Source organism: Poecilia latipinna, unplaced genomic scaffold (assembly GCF_001443285.1).
Source record: "Poecilia latipinna isolate Pla-1442-1.1 unplaced genomic scaffold, P_latipinna-1.0 Scaffold75, whole genome shotgun sequence".
Lineage (NCBI taxonomy): Eukaryota > Metazoa > Chordata > Actinopteri > Cyprinodontiformes > Poeciliidae > Poecilia > Poecilia latipinna.
The window spans coordinates 582,811-583,912 of NW_015112691.1; the positions used below are offsets into that span (position 1 = coordinate 582,811).

The 1,102-nt window shown below is 36.7% G+C and overlaps 1 protein-coding gene across 4 annotated transcripts in view; it reads left to right on the plus strand.

The window, feature by feature from the left end:
• atcayb (ATCAY kinesin light chain interacting caytaxin b) overlaps positions 1 to 1,102 on the plus strand; it is a 20,472-nt gene that overhangs the window by 9,889 nt on the left and 9,481 nt on the right. For all 4 annotated transcript variants that reach the window (XM_015017218.1, XM_015017224.1, XM_015017233.1 and 1 more), the window contains exon 7: positions 764 to 866. In XM_015017218.1, coding sequence (XP_014872704.1) covers positions 764 to 866 — 103 coding nt within the window. The remainder of the gene's footprint in view (positions 1 to 763; positions 867 to 1,102) is intronic.

The window sequence follows — 1,102 nt, forward strand, 5'->3', positions numbered from 1 at the left end:
GACTCCATGGCGGTATAACTGGTATTGGTGTTTTTGGGCTAATTTCTAATCTATTTATTTCTTGTCTCTCACAGTGCTGAGTATTACATTGTAAATATAACCATCAATTTATTGCTGATTGTGTTCTCACATTTGTACCTCCATTGCTGCTGTTGGTGTGGATTTAAATGCTCATGCACGCCATGATGTGAGCCACCTTTATCTTACCGTCTGCCACTGTCGCACATTGATGACGTATTTTGACAATGGCGCCACCTTTTGGGAGCTTTTTGTGACGCCTGATTTATTCTCACTCCGTTTTTTCTGAGACCTTTTCGTCTGAAGCCATTTTTGCTAAGACATTTTATTCTGATGGCGTTTAGTCAGAGATCTGATGGCTTTTTGTCTTCGGTCTGACAAATGAGGCCGACTTTTCTAATGTGTGAGGATTAAGATCCGAGGATTGTCCTAAAATGTACACCGTACAACTGGAGGACGGTGAAGATGAAGATTTAATGAACACCAAAAAAATCTAGAACACAAAAAAGTCTTACATAACAGAATGCAGAATTCTGACAAAAGCAACCTTCCTGGTATCATGAAACAAGGATCTTGGTGAAAAGATAAGCAGTGTTTATTTTCAACTGTATTATTTATAAAAATGTCTGACTACTAGTTAATAATCTGGTAGCAATAAAACAAAAACGTCATAAGTGGTCACCTTGAATCTCTCTCTCTCTCTCCCCTCTCTCTCTCTCTCTCCCTCTCTCTCTCTCTCTCTAAGGTTATTATGGTGAAGGTCTGAACGCCATCATTGTGTTTGCAGCCTGCTACCTCCCTGACAGCAGCTGTGATGATTACACATACATCATGGAGAATCTGTTTCTGTAAGTTCCTCTGATGTCTCACAGATGCATCATCGTCAGTCTCACTTTACTGCATAAATTCATCAAACGTCACAAACACGCTTTCCTTACTTTAATAATCTGAAAAAGCCTACATAATCATTTTTATGTTTCAATTTTTAGTTGTGTTCAGACTTGTAGTTAGTTTAGTTATATTCATTTATAATTGTAAATTGAAAAATATGTAAAAAAAAAAAAAAAATATATATATATATATA